This window comes from Oikopleura dioica, chromosome 2 (genome assembly GCF_907165135.1).
Source record: "Oikopleura dioica chromosome 2, OKI2018_I68_1.0, whole genome shotgun sequence".
NCBI lineage: Eukaryota > Metazoa > Chordata > Appendicularia > Copelata > Oikopleuridae > Oikopleura > Oikopleura dioica.
The window spans coordinates 10,905,873-10,922,713 of NC_137292.1; the positions used below are offsets into that span (position 1 = coordinate 10,905,873).

General features: G+C 41.4%; 1 protein-coding gene across 1 annotated transcript; it reads right to left on the reverse strand.

Moving 5' to 3' along the window:
• Positions 1 to 494: 494 nt before the first annotated feature.
• On the reverse strand, positions 495 to 16,554 carry LOC145696187 (protein bicaudal C homolog 1-like). Its single transcript, XM_081773183.1, has 11 exons — positions 16,344 to 16,554; positions 11,072 to 11,302; positions 5,269 to 5,523; positions 3,771 to 4,367; positions 3,382 to 3,592; positions 2,498 to 2,883; positions 1,795 to 2,056; positions 1,636 to 1,721; positions 1,401 to 1,591; positions 932 to 1,031; positions 495 to 854 (listed from the first exon to the last, which is right to left on the reverse strand). The coding sequence occupies exons 1-11, from the start codon at positions 16,369 to 16,371 to the stop codon at positions 757 to 759; spliced, it is 2,445 nt and encodes an 814-aa protein (XP_081629309.1). The 5' UTR covers positions 16,372 to 16,554; the 3' UTR covers positions 495 to 756.
• Between the last annotated feature and the right edge of the window lie 287 nt (positions 16,555 to 16,841).

Below are 16,841 nucleotides of genomic sequence, written 5' to 3' on the forward strand. Positions count from 1 at the left end.
TTAATCCAGGACTAATGCATCACCGATCGTTTCTCACGTAATCGAGTCTAAGGGATTTTCTTCATTTTAGTGTACTTGAAACTTAAATTAGGCTAACCAGAATGGTGAATAAAAGGCATTGAATTCTTTCGCTGAAACGCAGATATAGCGCTGTGTTTATTGAAACAAATGTAAAGTAATGAAGGTTCAGATAAATGAGAACTGCGTCCTAATCCAGTTGTTTTGGTCTATTCCTTGCGTTGATTTCTAAAATGTTGTTATTTGACTGATTCAGGAAGAGAATCTGTCGCCGCAGATTTGATACAAACGAAATTAATGTTGGGCATCTGGCCTCGTGATCAAACCTATAAAGATTTTCCGGTCTTCTCGTCTCTTTCGTCTTCTTTTGGGGTTTGGGTGGGGTTGAACTTTGAAAACAGGATTCTGGACTTAGCGAACATGGAAACGAAAAAAAAAATTTGACAAAAATGCTTTGTCTAGTCAGAAACTTTGTAAATTGTACCGTAGCCAACCTGGCGCAATGATGTATTCATACATTAAATTCGAAAATTCTATACAGGCGGATTCGAGTTTAACAAAACTTTTAAAAACAAGTTTTCGAAACTCAAAATTCGAAGAGCGCTCGAGTACTTTCTCGGGGGAATTACTCAATTTTAGAAGCGGAAAACAAGCATTAACGAATTTTTAATGCTTGTGGATTTTATAATACAGTATATAAAGAATAGGGTATTCTCTAAGGTGAAGGGAGGGGAGATTCTACCACCGGCTGGTGGCGGAAAGAAGGTTCAAACTGCTACGGCTCTGTCGATTCGCCAAGATTCCCTGGACCACTTGAGCTCGATTTTTATTCATTTCTGAAAATAAATTGTTAGCATTTGTTTTTAGACGTTTGGTTTTAGAAATCATAGTAGCTGAATATCTTTCTTGTTACCTTGAATAGCGAGGAGCATTTTGCGCCGAGGGCCGAACGTCGTAATTCCGAGCTCCTTCAAGTCGGAATCTGTGAGACTGAGGAATGTTTGAAGGTCGACCTGAACACAAAAATTCAAAACGAGCCATTATAACGAGGCCAATTACTAATCAGCCCTGTTCTAGCGTAAGCCCTTTAGCCGATCAGCCACTAGAAGTGAGCATCGATTTTCTACTCAAGAATTTGCTGAGCTTGATTAGCTTACGAGCTTCAAATTCAAAATTATCAAGCTCGCCCTTGAGTAATGCTGTTTTACGCGTCTTTCTAACCCTACGGTGTATAATCGTTGTTTGGGGTTAAAAAGGGAATCAGTTCGACGCATAAGGTCGTGCTTGCTTATTTTCAAAGACAGCGAAGGAAGACCCTTTTAGATTGCGATTAAAATAGACAAGTGCTGCTGAATCGAATTCCTCAAGGTCAGAAAAGGTACCTCTTGTTGAAGGAAAACATTTGTGTATTTGCTGAGTCCAAGGTAGTCAAAGACTTCGTGCAGCTCGACTTGGGTAGACATATCGACCATTGAGTTGCTGCGGGGCTGGAAAGGCTGGGCGTTGGGTGAGTATCGCTCCTTTTTCATCGTTGAAAGGCAGTTGGCTTGGAGACTCGCTGAGAGAGTATCCACTTGAAAAAGCGTAAATACAATGTCAATAATAGAAGTAATCTACCTCGAGGTCCCCAAGTGTTGAAGATAGGATTTTCTTCGATAGTTGGCGTGAACTGGGCTTGAGACATATTTCGACTGGAAAGAGCTCTAGAAAAATTCATTAATCACTGAAAGAATTTTCGGAATTTCCTCCCTTGCGTAAGAAGGGTTAATAACTCACCGCGATAAATCAGGTCCCATGGAGCGGGAGAAGCCCTGTCCAGCCCAGGTGGAAGTTGGAATTTGAAGATCTGGAGCCAAAACTGGTCGGGACATGGCTTGGTAGGCCAGCTCTCGGGCTCGGGCGTACTCGGCAGAACTGAAGCTGTGGTGGAGTGTGGGCTGGTGTCGATTGAATTGCGAGGACACAGCTGGGGTCTTTGACTCCCAGATTTTATTCGACAATCCAGTTCCAGTAAGAGTTGAGAGCCTCTGTTCAAGAGCTACAAATTATTGTTTAGACATTCTATTCTATTAATTAATCAAATTCCCTTTAGAATGGGCATATCAAGGGAGGCATCCGGTAAACATATTAAATTTGAGTACACCTCGTACGTTTAGATGACGGAGCATTAGCATATTAATTTACAAATGGCTTTTGAGACTTATGTAACAGCAAATAGAAATTTAATGATCTTTTGAAAGAACCACAGAAATGAATTCAATATGTAAATAAGGTTAGTTGATTTAACTTTGTTTCTGTTTCTTATTTATAACAATTTTAATTTTACTCCAACAGGCAGTTTAAGGCTATCTGCGTTCTAATGTGATCTTTCCAAAAACTGGCAATTGTCGTTCTTTGAATGCCCAAAACACATGCTTGACATGTCCGCCCGTTTTTTTAAATTACGAAATGGAATTAAGCCAAAAGAGTTTGTTTATACCTTCAATAGAGTTGCTTGGGCTTGAGCTCATTTTCCTATTGTTCACGTCTGAACCAAGCATAGAATCGGAAAAGTGTCCGGAAGTGCTGGATCCGGGAGATGAGCGTGGGCTAGGCCGCTGGATTGGGGAGATCAAGCTGCTGTTCTTTTGTGCCGAGAATTGGTCAGCTTCTTCGGAGCTATGGTAGCCAACTGATGAGCCTGAGCAGTTGGTAAAGACCTCGGAGTCGTTTGTCTTGAAGCAAGGGTTTGTATCGATATGGTAGGCAGCGGGAAGCTGAGCCTGTGAAACTGTAGGAGCGCTGAGAGTCGTAAGTGGCGAGAGAATGATGTTCTCCAAGCCGGAAGTTTTGAGACGAAGAAGCTCTTTTCGTGCATCGAACATTCTTATACACATTTTAGATTCGTGTTTCTATATCTGATTTCATTATGCTTTACATGTAATTCTTATTGTGCTACAATTTATATCGCTGAAACGATTACAAAATCAATATTTATATCTGTTAACTCATTTGTATCTTGTGATAATAATGCTAACAAGACTAAATGGATATTCTCGGTTGACTGATGCAAATTAAAATGCCTGGAGTAATAGTTTAAAATCAGCTAAATAAAGCCGCGCTATCACTACAAATAGTAAAAAATGCCAACGTTTCCGAAATGTTGATATTCTAAGCAAAATCATGTCTCTTTGTGATGGGTGGTAATAACTAACATGATGTGTAAATTTACGGAAATGTCCCGTCGATATGAAGGTCAGGTCTTGGAAATAAACTTTCTTGGAGAAGATTTAATGAAACTTTGAGAGACTATGTTTTGAGAACTTGAATTAGAAATTGCTTTAGAAAATGCAATTTAGATAAATGATTTGTCTTGATAATTACCTGATGACATTTCCTTCGACAGACTTGATGATGACGGATTTTGTCGCTTGCTTGGGCTTTGGTCGGATCGAGATGAAAACATCATTACGTTCCATGGTCTCCTGTGGCCGGACGCTTTCGCTGTCGACATTGTCTTTCATATCGCACATGAGCACCAGTGGCAAGCATTCGGTAAGTTGGTGGCGGGCGATAATGACTGAGTCAACACATCCTAAAAGCATTTTTAGTATTTCAATTTGCCATAATTGATTCGATAACTGTATATTATGCAGTGTTTTATGTGCTAATTATGACGATAAGGAGTGATCTGTGGGGAAGCGATAAATATGTACTGCGTTTATCAGTCTGCCTCCATGTCGCTTATCACCTTGTGGTGCGTAAGTACTAACCTGTGATTACTACTGGACTTGGCGGTCTTCGAGCACCAATATTTGGGATGTGAGGCTGAGTCTGACCATCGGGAGACATCATTTGCTGCTGGGGCTGGACCATGGTGATTTGGGCGGCTGTTTGCTGTTGAATGTGGCGGACCATTTTCGAGAGGACCTGGTGGTGTTGTGGTGCCACTTCGAGGTTACAGGTGACGGGCAGGGTGGCGCCAATTTGTCCAGTGAGATGTTGCATAAGGCCAGTGATGCCGTCTTTGAGACCAGTGACGTTTTGTTGGGTGCCGCGGACTGAGATGACCGTGGATTGACCGCGCGGTCGAGCTCGCGCTTGGACACTGATTGAGTAGGTTTGGATAAGCCGCTGGATTGGGGCACTGTTGACGTCGGGGTTGGGTCGTGCCACGCCGCTCTTAGGAAGCTCAAAGGATAAGACAATTGGGAGGAGAGCGCGAATCTTGCGTCGAGCGGATTCAACACCTGCTGGCTCTCCGGCAATCGACACTTGGTTCGACTTCTCCGATGTTCCAGATCGGTTAGAGTCTGGGAAGTGGATATGACACCCGGTTTCTTCCATCACTTTCTTGATCGTGCAGCCTCCTGAAAATGCGTTGTTATCCAGTTATTTCAAAGCTAGAGCAAAGTGTCAGGCAAACACTTGAAACTCGCAAGAATCCCCCAACGTAGAAATTGAAAGCCCTCAAGTTGGGAATGGGATCGGCGGTGCATTTTATGCAAAGTAGTAAGTCGCGAGGATTATAGTACGACAGGAAAGTACTACTAAGAATGTATTTGCATTTTAAGAGTGCGGAAATTATGCTCCCTACTTTTGAAAAGTACTTTTAGGACACAAAATTTGTCGAAAACGAACTTCATTACTTTGCTTCTTAGGCTCAAATCAGTGAGAATCAGATTCAAGTTTGCCCGCTTTAGGAATTGGAAACGAATGATTGATTGGTGTTATCCTTCAAAGAACTTTGTAATTGGCAAAGAGACAGTTGTTCTCGGATCTTACAAACTTGGAAATTCTTCTGTCATCAGCACGTTTTTTAATTGAATCTGTTTCAAAAAAAACAGACACGTTGTGGATGCCGACTTTAGATCGGTGTCATTAGCTACAGTGTGGAGCCAGAAATCCCGTCCTTACGTCTAAAACGTCGCCTATCAGGTTGCTCGAGGATCTTTTCCTGAGGACGGGGGTGACAGCACGTGGTCACGCGCAGTTACGTCCACTGGGTCATTAAAGGGTTATTATCTTGACTACTGATAAGCACTGGTTGTGTAGAAGCTATTTCCAACGCTATTTTAACTGAATGCTTTGAGTTATCTATCCTAGAAAAGTTCGAGTTTGAAAGTTGAGAAGATCCTACTATTTTTGATTTCCTGTACCAAATTTTGGATTAATTTTGGAGCTCGTTGTCTTAAACGAACAGACGGTGGCTAGCGTGGACATTAAAGCGCCATTAGGAAATCCAAATGTTCACCTCTGGAGCTCATTTACCTTTGCCAATGACGTGCGAGTGCTCCGTATGCGGAACGTCCATCTTCAAAGTGACACGTGACGAGCGAGCATCGAGTTTATCCAGGATCAGTTCCTTTGCCTTCTTGACGTTGTCCACGTGACCGACGACTTTGACATGGGGATCCTTCTTTGACTTGGCGCCGATTTTCAGCTTTGAGGGCCAGGTCACTGTGGTGGAAGTCTTGTCCATTACTCCTTGGAAGAACGTCTCGCCGTTTTGGTATCCATTTCCGACTAAAACAAAATGATTAGCTGCTTGAAACAGTAATTTGTTTTCGATGTGCTAATGTTTAGATGACAAATTTCTCCGTGGACACTTTACGCTCTTAGTTTTTTCTAAACAAGATAAATTACTCTTTATCGTAAATGCTTATAACTCGTCTGCGCTCTTTACTTGGACAGACTGACCTAAGCCTGATAAAGTCCCTTATCGCTTAAATTTACCCTTGAAACGAGAACTCAGATGGCTGTACACAAAGTGTTTACACGAAGGAGCAAAATAAAATGATTAAAACGGTGCTCAACGAGGAGGTTAGTTCAAGCAGCGCAATTGCCTTATCAAAGCTCGAGTCTGGAGTTTTTCAGCTTTCACAACGGTTCATAACCACAAGCAAACCGCCACTACGACGTTCACTCCTCCGCGGTGCTTATTATTTCCCAGCTGAGCAAAGTCGCTAGGAGCAAGCCCGCGATGGGCTCTTCAAGAGAGTTGTAACGTTGGTGATAAACGCGGTATTTAGAATGCTGCGGCAACTTGAGACACTTTTTAACGCAATACGTAAAAATTCGTACGCATGGGGCTTATGCGAAACTAAAGTTCAATACAGCATTTGAGCGATTCCAAACTTTAGTAAATGATCATTTCATTATGCAGCATATATTATGCTCTGAGCAGAGTTTAATTAGTGCGAATGAAAGTTTGTTGACGTTTATTCACGTTTGTTCTCAGTAAAATCATTTTGCACTCTTTCCACAAATAAATTAAATGCAAAACAGAAGGGAGAACACTAACTACGGGTTTGATTATGTTTCATATTTTGGGATTAAACATGTCGCTTTTATTTCATTTACGAGTATTACATTGTCAATTATGAAAAATTACCAAACACAATAATAGAAAAACGTGTGTTCTCAATTAGCAACAAAACGGCAGCTATCCATCAATAACAATCCAGAAAATCAAAATAACACGAAATGAGCTGTGGCCAGAATCGGTCCTAGTTCAACCTTCTTAGAGGAGCAGGATTCGCACGCGCTGACATTTTTACTGCAGAGCGATTATCGTCCCTCTCGCCTTTTAGTCACACGGAAAGGGTTTGTTTTCACTCGCGAAGAGGGGAAATACCTTGAGCCCGAGATTCTCGGACACTCCCTTTCCAGTTAATCTTTGCTGCTTTTGATTTCACTCCCGCGTAAATCAGTCTTTTGCTGGAAAGAAATATCAGTGGGGAAAGCCTTAAAAGCAGCTCAAAAACCGCGGAACAGCATTTTCTCATTCATGGGTTGAACGAATATGCAAATCAGGTATGGAGAAGAAGGGGTGGCGGAATTTTTTTTGCGAGATTCAAGTCCAATTAGTCCCGTTACAAAATTCCAGCGACAAGGCTGCTCGCTGCTTTGATGTTTTACGTTGCCAGAATTTCTCAGAATGCGTTTTGCCGAGTTTAATCACGTGAATTTAATCTTTATGGCCCAGTAAATTCTCCTGTGCGAATATTTACTTTTGACACCTGGAATATTCTGATCTCTCTTTTTATTTGACAATTAAAGCTAAAACTAAAGTTCAAGAGACTCTTGCGTGTGTCTTAATCTTAGTTGTTTAGGACGTCTTTCTATAGAGAAGACACGGGCAAATTGACTAAGTGATAAATTCTAGCTCTTGGCAGATTCGATTTTGTAATAAAGGTTGAGCGCGAGCAGATTCGATTTCTGTTTCGAATTTGCTGCATAAACATTAGAAACGAGCTCAAGACTTCAAATTATAAGGCAAAATTTAAGCTCGGCGATTCTAGGGCGCCTTAATTAAATTTTCTTATTTGTCTTAGAAAAACGCTAAACGATAAGGATAAATAATATTATCTTGACAGTTATCTTGATGACGAAAATCTGACAAGTTGATTCAGACCAAAACGTGATATTTTAGAGAAATTTGTCGCTAAGGCACTTTCGCGCTCGAGATTACGGCGAGTTTAGAGTGAGCATTTCTCTAATGAGCTTCTTCGTTGAAATTGAAGTTTCATAATCGCACCGTTTCAACGATTTCCTCGGCTTACGTCCAAATATGGCGTTAAATCGAGTGGACCTATCTCGGATTTGTGAAAGTTTGAGAATGTTTTCAGTGGAAAGGAGCGGCGATAAAAATCCGTTACAAAAAAAAATTTTATCACCATAAAATTTCTTTATAATCCGCTTTAGAAAAAAGTAATCCTGTTAAAAGTACACACAGCTTAAAAGTAACCTTGTTAGAAAAATGCGAAGCCTAAATAAGGAAGGGATAAATCCGCTAAGGTGGCTTTCGCGGATTCCGCAGGGGGCCGACCACAACGTTTGTTTCTAAAAATGAGCCGAAACCACAACCACGTTCACCGGAAAATCAGTCCGAAACGGGCCCTCGCTACCCGCCAAATCTTCCTTGACCGATGATCGCCTCACGCTGCAATTTTTCCTCTAAATCAAATTCAGCAATTAGTGAATTATCGACGCTTCCGATCATTTCCAACAAAAATCGGCGGTCAATCACAACGAATTCAATAATCCCAAACATCAAAGCGAAGAAAATTCTCAAGGGCAATCGTAGAATGTTGGAGAATAGCGAACTTTAGCACGAAACAAGTATTTTCACGTTCACGATTTTCTCCATTAAGAAAAAGTAAGCCACAGGAGCAAGCCCCTACTCGACCGCGGGAAACCTTTTTGTGGTGGCAGATTTCGCGCATACGTTTGCAAACTTACGCCACATTTCTAGTGCTTGGTCGTGATATAATAAAATCACCTTTCTGATGTCAAGGGCATGTGGGTTCGTCAGATTTGCTCAAATACAGACCGTTTCTAAAAGTCTGCAAGCATCAAAAAACGGCCGCTAGTTGGTAAACTCCGATTACCAAAATCGCCAAGGCCTAAAGGAGATTTCGGCCCATAGTTGCGGTGCTTAAACTTCCTTATCTGTCTGGGCCTATTTTGCAAGTGTGGCAATTGGCAGAATTAATCAGATTACGCGTATCGCTGTTTTTGTGGTTTTCTCTTTCATAACAATTTTTTTCAGCAAGGAAAATTGCTGAATAGAGCTTTTTACTCTGAATAATACAAGAAAAGAATAAAATAGGATTTCTGAACGGTATGGGATTAGGGTTCATTAGAACTCTCAAAAACGTATTTGCATCAAAACGATCAACGTGGTTTGATCCCATTTCTGTTCTCCGCTGAAATCTAAGGCGGAAAGCTTTGACGTTATCGAAAATCTCGCCTTTCTATTTTTGCGAAATTTGAAAAATTCGACGGCGACGTAAAAACGGAGACAGGCATTTCCTAGTACTAAAATGTTAGATTTAGAAATTCGCTATTATCGAATCGAAAAATTCTAAAAGCGGAGTACTACAGAAGATCCGAGATTCGTGTCCTGCCGAGTTTGCCCTTTCGTCACCAGATTGCCGAGTTTGCCCGTTGCGCGATAACAAGTTGAGAAGATGCGATGATGCTATTAATTAACACGCGAGCATACAATGTGTACTCAAAAAGTGAAGCTGACTTTTCGGAGAAGTACTCCAACACCTTGCACTTTTCTTGAGCCAATAGAGAGCGTAATTTGTTTTCACGGAAAACTTCGCGAGTTGATTTACGCAAATTTGGCGGAAATGGACGTACTTCTATAAGGTCGAATCTAATTTTATAGTTTCTAATGTAGGAGATCTACAAAAGGAAGAAATGTCACGAACTATGGGCTCATCAAATAGGACATTTTACGGAATAAGCTCACTCTCTATTCACGGAAATGATGGGTCTAATAAGAAGAACTAAAAATCATCTACACATAAAGTCAACATATGCATCCAAGACTGAGTTTATTTATAAACATGTCGGTATTCTAGCAGCCCATAATTTAAAATCTCGAGGGTGGTAGTATTTCGTGAATGTATCTTGTGAGAACCCAAGAGCTACATGCAGAGTGAGGGGCAACCACAAATTGACAGATTCTCTCGCCTCGGCCGCTTCTGCTCTTGCGGAATTCCGCAGAACCCGCCTCAAATCGCTCAAAGAATGCGCCAAGTGCCTCCTTCACGAAGCCGTTATGCCAAACACAAAAAAGTATTTCTAAAAACAATGAAAAGGAGTATCCGACGTGGAAAGCTAATTCCCAATATTTTCTACCACGCATAAGTCCGAATTTGAGCTTTCTGTAGAAGTTTTATGAGTGGATTTAGGAAAGTTCAAATTGTTGAAATTTAAAACTCAATTAGCTCCCTCCGCCAATTTTCTCTTGTTTACGCTACACTGACTTAGAGTGCTTATACAGGCTACCATCGTTGGTCAAGAAAAAATTGCTCAGGACCGCAAGGACGAGCCGCTCCCTTCCGACCATAAAGAATTTTCGAAACAAACAACTATTCTACCGAAAGGGCATAATCCCCGACCAAGGTCGCTTCGGACAACTATTGGCTTAGAATAGCTGCTTATTATTTTCGCTGTTTTGTGGAGGATGAATTAATGAGATAAATTATTTGCGGTGAGAAAGATATCTTGAAGTTGCATCTTTTTGGAGATCCCGTAAAATGGCCGGAAAATGAAGACGTTTATCCCCGGAAGAGTTCTACTGAAAATACATCCCCGCCATCCGCCCTTATTGGAGCTGGAAGAATTTAGGAATCCACCTTAAGACCGTCAAGTCCAAAACTCAAGTTGATCAAAGAGCAACCCCTGCCCAAGATCGTCTCTCTCGATCTGGCGCATCAGGCTTATCATTAACTCCTTATCACTCTTACGCGCTTGTGATTTGGCAGCACGTGTTTGTTTGAGTTCAATCCGGCGGATACTTAGAACACGGCGATTGCTGCGGTCGTTAGAAGAATATTTTATTTGAGCAGAGGGGTAAACTGTTTACCCTCCAGTGTTTATCATAAGTTGAAACTAGCCAACTCAGAGGCATTGATACGTAGCTCTCTAAGAAAACGCTTTTTATATATTCGAAAATGATTTGATAATTTGACCATAATCAATTATTAAAATATGGCATTGTTAGAGCAGAATCGACCGCGCGTACTTCCGTAACAACGGTTTTCAATGCCACTGTCTCGTGTGGTTTCTAATCCGCTGCTTTGGCTAACCACTTGGTGATGCATTTTTTCCTTTCTTTCGTTCTAACCGGGGGCTTGGCGATACCGATACCGCGCGCGGATTATCCGCCGCGCAGGTTAGAAAAGTCAGCTCTAAGACAACCGAAAACGGTATGTATCTAGCTGGAGAAAAGAAACACTCAAGTGCTGGAGCTAGGATAGAATTTGGAACTCGGCAATTTGATATTCTCGCCATAAATCGATTGGACAAAGTATTCAATAATTACATGTCTAGTTAGTTCATAGCTAGATGCGACTAAGTCATATAAAGCTATTCACTCTAATATTTACGGCTTAGGTCATCCAATAACGCGTCGCGCATTCTCATTATCCGACCTGACCCGTAATTTTTGCGCCACGTCGCTCTTTTGCGCTGTCCGTACAAAATTACCCGAAAATTTCCCGTGGACGTTTTAAGATTATGAGAATATGCAGTTTTCTATTGTGGCTCTTACCGAGAATCATTTCTTCCAGTTTACGGCGATCGACTCGGAATCGCTCTTCGACCCAATTTGGTGGAAGCTGTGGGGGCTCTTCAACTTTTGGAAGACTGATGGGTCCGATAGGGTCGATTTTAGCTGGTTCATCTGGAAGAGAAATAGGCCCGATTGGCGTTGGCAATACCACGGGAACTTCTGTTGTGACTGTTGGTGCTACTGGAGCTTGTGTTGGCAGGCAAGGAAGATCTAAAGAAATATATTTAGCACACAATTATTAAAGTGGTATTATATATCAATCGGCAATAAAAGAGAAACCTTGTCTCGATGACAGTAGCAAATGATAACACTGTTATTACAAGTAAGAATAATAAAAAAGTCAAAATCAACGTGGTACATTATCTTCAGGGCCCTAGTGATCCGGGATCATCCGGCCCCAGATCAAGTGAACACGAGACATATCGATAATCACGTTTTTGCCAAGTGTTACTATAAAGCTATCAAGAAAAAATCGGAAGAAGACGATGTTCAATTCGCGTTTAGAAAATAATGAAATCACGATGTCGATCAAAAATGATGGCCCGCGCACTCGAAATTCAATTGAACCTGCTCCGCAACGAAAGTTTTCTTCGATTTTATAAGTTGGGTTAATACAGGTTCAGTTTAGGCTGCATTTTTAATTCTCTCCGTCGGTTAATTTATTTTACGCCTTTATCGCGCTAGAATTAGCCTGATAACAAGCAAACGGGAGTTTTTCTATTGAACGATTAAGCACTGATAGGAGCTGCTTACAAACGTATCCCAAACTAGGATTCTTAGTAGGAACAACTAAGTCTAAGCTAATTTTTTGATCATTGGAGATTCATGCTGCAAATGAGCAGTTTTCAATTTTGACTGTGCGCGACTCTGGAATGCACAATATCCCGCCGAAACCACAACCACAACCGGGAGGCCGTTGACGTTCATAAATTAAAATTTCTAATGCACGGCGCCGAGTTTTTAGAACTTTTTGGAACCGCTATTTTCCACAATCGAATCGGCAATTTTCAAAATTAAATGGCTTCTGTATTCAATAATGTGCAGCTTGAAAAAGGGGATTGTCTTTCTATTAAATAAGAGGAGCTTTCTAACTGCTTGAAAAAGCAAAGCCAAATCTGCGGGTTCGAGGACTGCTGCTGTTTTGTCAACCGGATCAGGGTTGAGTACATTGCGGCTTAACTGTGATGAGATGAGGATGCAAGACATGCGATTACTCCACCTCTCCTCCAAGACCGCTTCTTCTGAAAACGTGGGCTCTGCCGAAAGTACTCTTGCTGAGCTGCAACTGAAACTACAGCCACGAAATCACGTTTTGTAAACATAACAGCTTACACTGAATGATTAATTAAAGAGGAAATTGTACACTGTCACCTCTTTCCGCCCTTCCTTCAGAATTGTCAGAGCCCGTCGAAATCTGTACTTTATTCGACCCTGACCGTCGAGCAAAGTCACCCTTAGCGACCCGCGGTAAAGGCTTATTCCGCTGTTTAGACGCGCGACTGTCTGACGATTGACCTCTCTAGCCCACGTGATTAGTGATGGACCAGGAGGTCTAACCGTTGCAAGCTTCTTCGCAAGATTAAATGCTCACTTTAAATTGAAACAAAGAGAAGCTTGAGAAATCTACGGTAAATTTCGTAAAACAAAGCTGGGAACGTTCAACGCTGGAAGATCTCTAATTCGAAAAGTGAATAAAGGGTTGAAAGGCTGCGGCCGACTCTTTCGCCGACGCGCGAGTACTTTTGATATGAGTTGGACACGGATCCTTATCGTTTGATCCCGCGTGTGACGATAAGGAAAGGGGAGGGGAGCAGTTTACTTTGCTGCGTTATTTGAGAAAATATCCACGCTGGCCTTGGTAAAATGAGTGAGAAGGGCACAGGCTTTGATGGAGCTGTACTGTCATGATAACATCACGTGATAGTGTCACCACCGGGGTTCCGAGATGAATATTAGAGCTTCTCATAGACAAGATACCGGATCCGTAAGTACAAGTCTCACAGCTCCCGAAGTGATTGAGTTACGAAGAAGATCGACTGGAGAAATTCATAGAGCTCTTGAAAAAGGTTAAACGCGGATTATTAGAAATGATTGATCTTCTGCAAAAAGTAATATAACTTCGACCCCGGTGAACGTGGGCACTTGTTGCGAGGTGTCATGAAATTCAGCACCGTGCGCGGCCGCTATATTGCAACACTAGATTTTTACATGTGCACTTCGCCCATCTGGCCGCACCAGTTGATCAATCTCCATCTCTTTTTTAGTAATTATCACGTTCCTCCCTGTTCAAAAGCATCTGGAGAATGCTTGACACCTCTTTTGAAAATGCCGAAGAAGAAAGCACGTTCATCTGAACGAAAAAAAACGTTTACCCAGATGTGAAAAAACGCTCAATTCTCAATCCTATCAATCAATGGAACGAAAAGTCTTTCTTTTGTTACAGTTGCGAATAGTACAAACACCATGTGTTCTTTTTCACAAGAAAAATCTTTTATTTCCTTTTATTGGTTTCTAATTTTAATGAAAAAACCCCACTTTTTTACCAATTTTATTAAAAAAAAGCTTACAAAAAATATAATGTATTTGCATTTATCCTAATCTAATTTTTAAAAAAATCATTTCCTTGTTGCTTTTTTCCTGTTTGCGTCAAGAAAGCTGATGGTCTGCGAGCATTCTAGGCTTATCGCCATCACTAATTGAGTTATTAATGGATTCCGCGATTTTGGGGAGGAGCTGACTTGTCCGTTAAATTAGAGTGCCCTTGGTCAGCGCTGATTTTCAGCTTCTCCTCGGCGTGAAGCATTTCGCGGCCACAGAAGTAGATTAACCATGACCGGGCGGTTCATTAGACCCTTTCTAGAGCCAATTAAACGCTGTTAAATCAAGAACTGGAGGAAAAGTATTCGTGATGGAATATGCACGTATGGGATTAAGTATGCTTTGACATGCATTCCTGGTGAGATGGAGATGAAAAATTCGGCGATGCAAGATTCCTCCCGGAATTCGCGTTGTTCACCTCATGTAAAAGCGGGACTGTGTTGGATGAAAGAGAGCATTCCCGTTGCTGAATGCACGACGTGTAAGGACTCGAAGTGCTTAGTCCCTTACGTGGTTGAGAGGCCAGTAAGGAGGAGCGGTAGCCCCTTCCTACCCACGCTGAGGCTTCCGAGGTCATTCACAATTTCCCTAATCACCGGCCACGGCCATAGGTTTAAAGTAACTTTGCTCCTAACGTGGACAGCGGAAGCTCAACAAAGAATTTTACTTCAACAAGATCACTTGGTTTTTTTTCGAAAAAATCATTCATGAACACTATGTTACAGAGGGTATTTTTGCAAATATTTATGCTTTTTGAGAGGATACACGACAGATTTTCTCCTTCTTCTACCGTAAAGTTCTATCACAGAATCAATAGTATTAATCATAAAACTGCTATTGACACAGAAAATCACTAACAAAAAGTACATCTTTATGGAAGTCTTAAAGGCTAATGACCGGTCTAAGCCGCCGCGTTTTTCTATCTCTGCTTTTTTGGTCAACGAGCACTTCCCACATGGGTAAATTCCACGAGCATATTCGGAAGCGTCTAAGCTCTACTTTTTGCATTCACCCCAAACCTGCAACGTTTTTTTCCTTTATTTTCATTCCATGTGTTTTTGTTTGAAGAGCTAATTCGGCGCCAGTGTAATTATTGTTTACTGCTATTAGTAGGGAAAATAATTAATAGAATCGATGTCGGCCTTGTTGGACCAAAAACAAGTGTTAAGCCAAAGATGCTGATTGTAACCGGATTAATTAGGTGAGTTATTCTGCTCATGTCATTTGCGTATAGTATGATAACAATTTGTCGATATCAACGTAAAATACTTTAAATTTGCGCTAACAGAAAAAATGCCAGGTGAATCAGTCAGCTGAAAATTTGCCTTCTGCGTTCGAGAGCTGCTTCTCTCTGCTGAGCTTCATTGAAAAGAGCTCTCTCTCAAGGGCTCCTTTAATCTTATTCCCGGATCCCTACAGAGCAACTCGCCTCAAGCACTCTTCAAATATATCACAATTACAGGGTTCCATTCAAGAGCTGAGTTTTTCGCACTTTCCTGACTGACTTTAGAAGATTTACAGTCAGGAATCTATGTAACAGCCATTAAAAAATGTCTGTGCTCTATAAATATATTCGAAGAATCAAGAATCTGAAGATATGAGACGTCTGGTAGGCGTTCCTAAAAACGACCACTTGACCACAGAGTTGCTGTTTGGGTAGCGCGACAAAGGGTTAAACCAATAATCTGGTCACAAATCCTCATTGTCCCTTACCGTCGCCAAGAATCTCTCCTTATCAAAGCGTACAACAGTGGAGCTATTCCAGACCAGCAGAAGCGCTGGAAGAAATTACAGAAAATAATCCTGGTCTGGGACGGTCAAAAATACGCCTGGTTTGGGACGGTCGGGCCATTTAAAGATCAAAGGCGCACGCCTGGGGGGTCCTTTTTAATATGAAAGTGGCGCCAGAGGCGAGAGCGAAAATAATCCTGGTTTGGGACGCTTTGGCTGATTAAGACCGTCCCAGACCAGGCGTATTTTCTGTAATCCACTTCCGAACGAGCGAATTACCCGAGCTAGAAAGAATAGAAGTGACGCTTTTTATGGCGAGATAAATGGTGACGTTAATAATTTTTTTGGCAAAACTTTCAAGGATAATCGAAATCCTCGAATATTCTGCTAAAAGAGGATTCGAACGACTCCTATTCTTTTCATCATTTCAACAGTCTTGACCCCAAATAAAAAGATCTACCGGTGCCGAGGACCATTTATGTCACGTTGAGTAATCGCAGCATAGTACGGCGAAAAACCTAATCCCCAAGTCAAGTGCTAATTACACCCGATATCCGAGTCTAATTGAACTCAAGGTAAGACCATCTGGCTTCTCCTAAATAATGATGAGTCTATGCCTCGGCCAAAAACACCGGAATGTTCCAACAACACTCGAAGCGTGTGTATTTGAAAAAGTACGTAAAACATCAGCAAATAAAGAAATAAAAAGAAAAAAATGCGAGATAAACAACCCCCGGAAAAGGTCATCCACGCGCCAGGGGGCAAGTCAAGTTTTACATCTAAACAACACATCCAATCCGAGTAAAAAAAAACTTGTTCTATTTGCTCGGCAATGAGCTACTATTTGCGTAAAGTAAGTCTTTATGCGTCTCTTTGAGATCCGATCTGATTACGCAATATCTTTCTTGGGGAAAATAATTACCTTTCACTTGAGGAAGGACTTCCGCCATATTTGTCTTATTGACGATTTCTTCTTTCGTTTCTGGTTCGATTTTTGTTCGTTTTTTTGCGATAATTTCTCTTTTGATAAAAAATAAAAAAAATGATTGGTTCACTCTTGACGGAAGAAAGTTTCTCTCTCTATATTAAAAAGAAAGTTCCTGTAATTGACAAGGGAAAATCCTCGGATTGGGAATCCGTTGTTGGAGCAGAGAGTTGAGCTGCGCGAACTTGTCAGAAGGCGCGTGAAGCCGCGTGGTGGCGCTCCCAGACGCGCACACAGGCGCTGGAAAAGAAAGCGCCGCCGCGCGAAAGCGCGGAAAAACGCAAAACGCGCAAAGCAAAATGCTCCACCTAATGGCTAATTACAGTAGATCTTCATTGTTGATGCTTGTTCTTGGTTATTTATCGATTTGAAGAGAGCAATAATATCATGCAAATGAAAAATTTGAAAAAGGAAACCGTCTGAAACTGGATGTTT